General features: G+C 68.8%; 1 protein-coding gene across 1 annotated transcript in view; it reads left to right on the forward strand.

Annotated features, from left to right (window-relative positions):
- The window catches only part of INPP5J (inositol polyphosphate-5-phosphatase J), a 6,470-nt gene extending 6,175 nt beyond the window's left edge, over positions 1–295 (forward strand). Inside the window, exon 12 of the mRNA XM_009580352.1 lies at positions 17–295. Coding sequence (XP_009578647.1) covers positions 17–295 — 279 coding nt within the window. The remainder of the gene's footprint in view (positions 1–16) is intronic.
- Positions 296–298: the final 3 nt, after the last annotated feature.

Raw genomic sequence — 298 nt, forward strand, 5'->3', positions numbered from 1 at the left:
GGGTGGCCGCGAAGAGGGCAGCTCCTTCTACCAGACTGTGCGGGAGCAGGGCGGCCCCCGGCGTGTCTCTGCTGACAACCCCCTGGCCAGGGCTGACCCCAGGAACCTGGGCCTGCTGCCTGCACTCCGCCTGGAGATGATTGACCCGGCCATGGGCTGGCAGAGGGAGAGCACAGACCAGGGCTACCCCTGCCAGAGGATGAGCCCCACCAGCCCCCCGGGCTGCAGCACCTCTCCAAAGGAGGGGAGCAGCCCCCAGGAGCTGGACAGCCATAGCTGTGCCATGGGCCGCTGATGT

Source organism: Fulmarus glacialis, unplaced genomic scaffold (genome assembly GCF_000690835.1).
Source record: "Fulmarus glacialis isolate BGI_N327 unplaced genomic scaffold, ASM69083v1 scaffold36416, whole genome shotgun sequence".
In the NCBI taxonomy this organism is placed as follows: Eukaryota; Metazoa; Chordata; class Aves; order Procellariiformes; family Procellariidae; genus Fulmarus; species Fulmarus glacialis.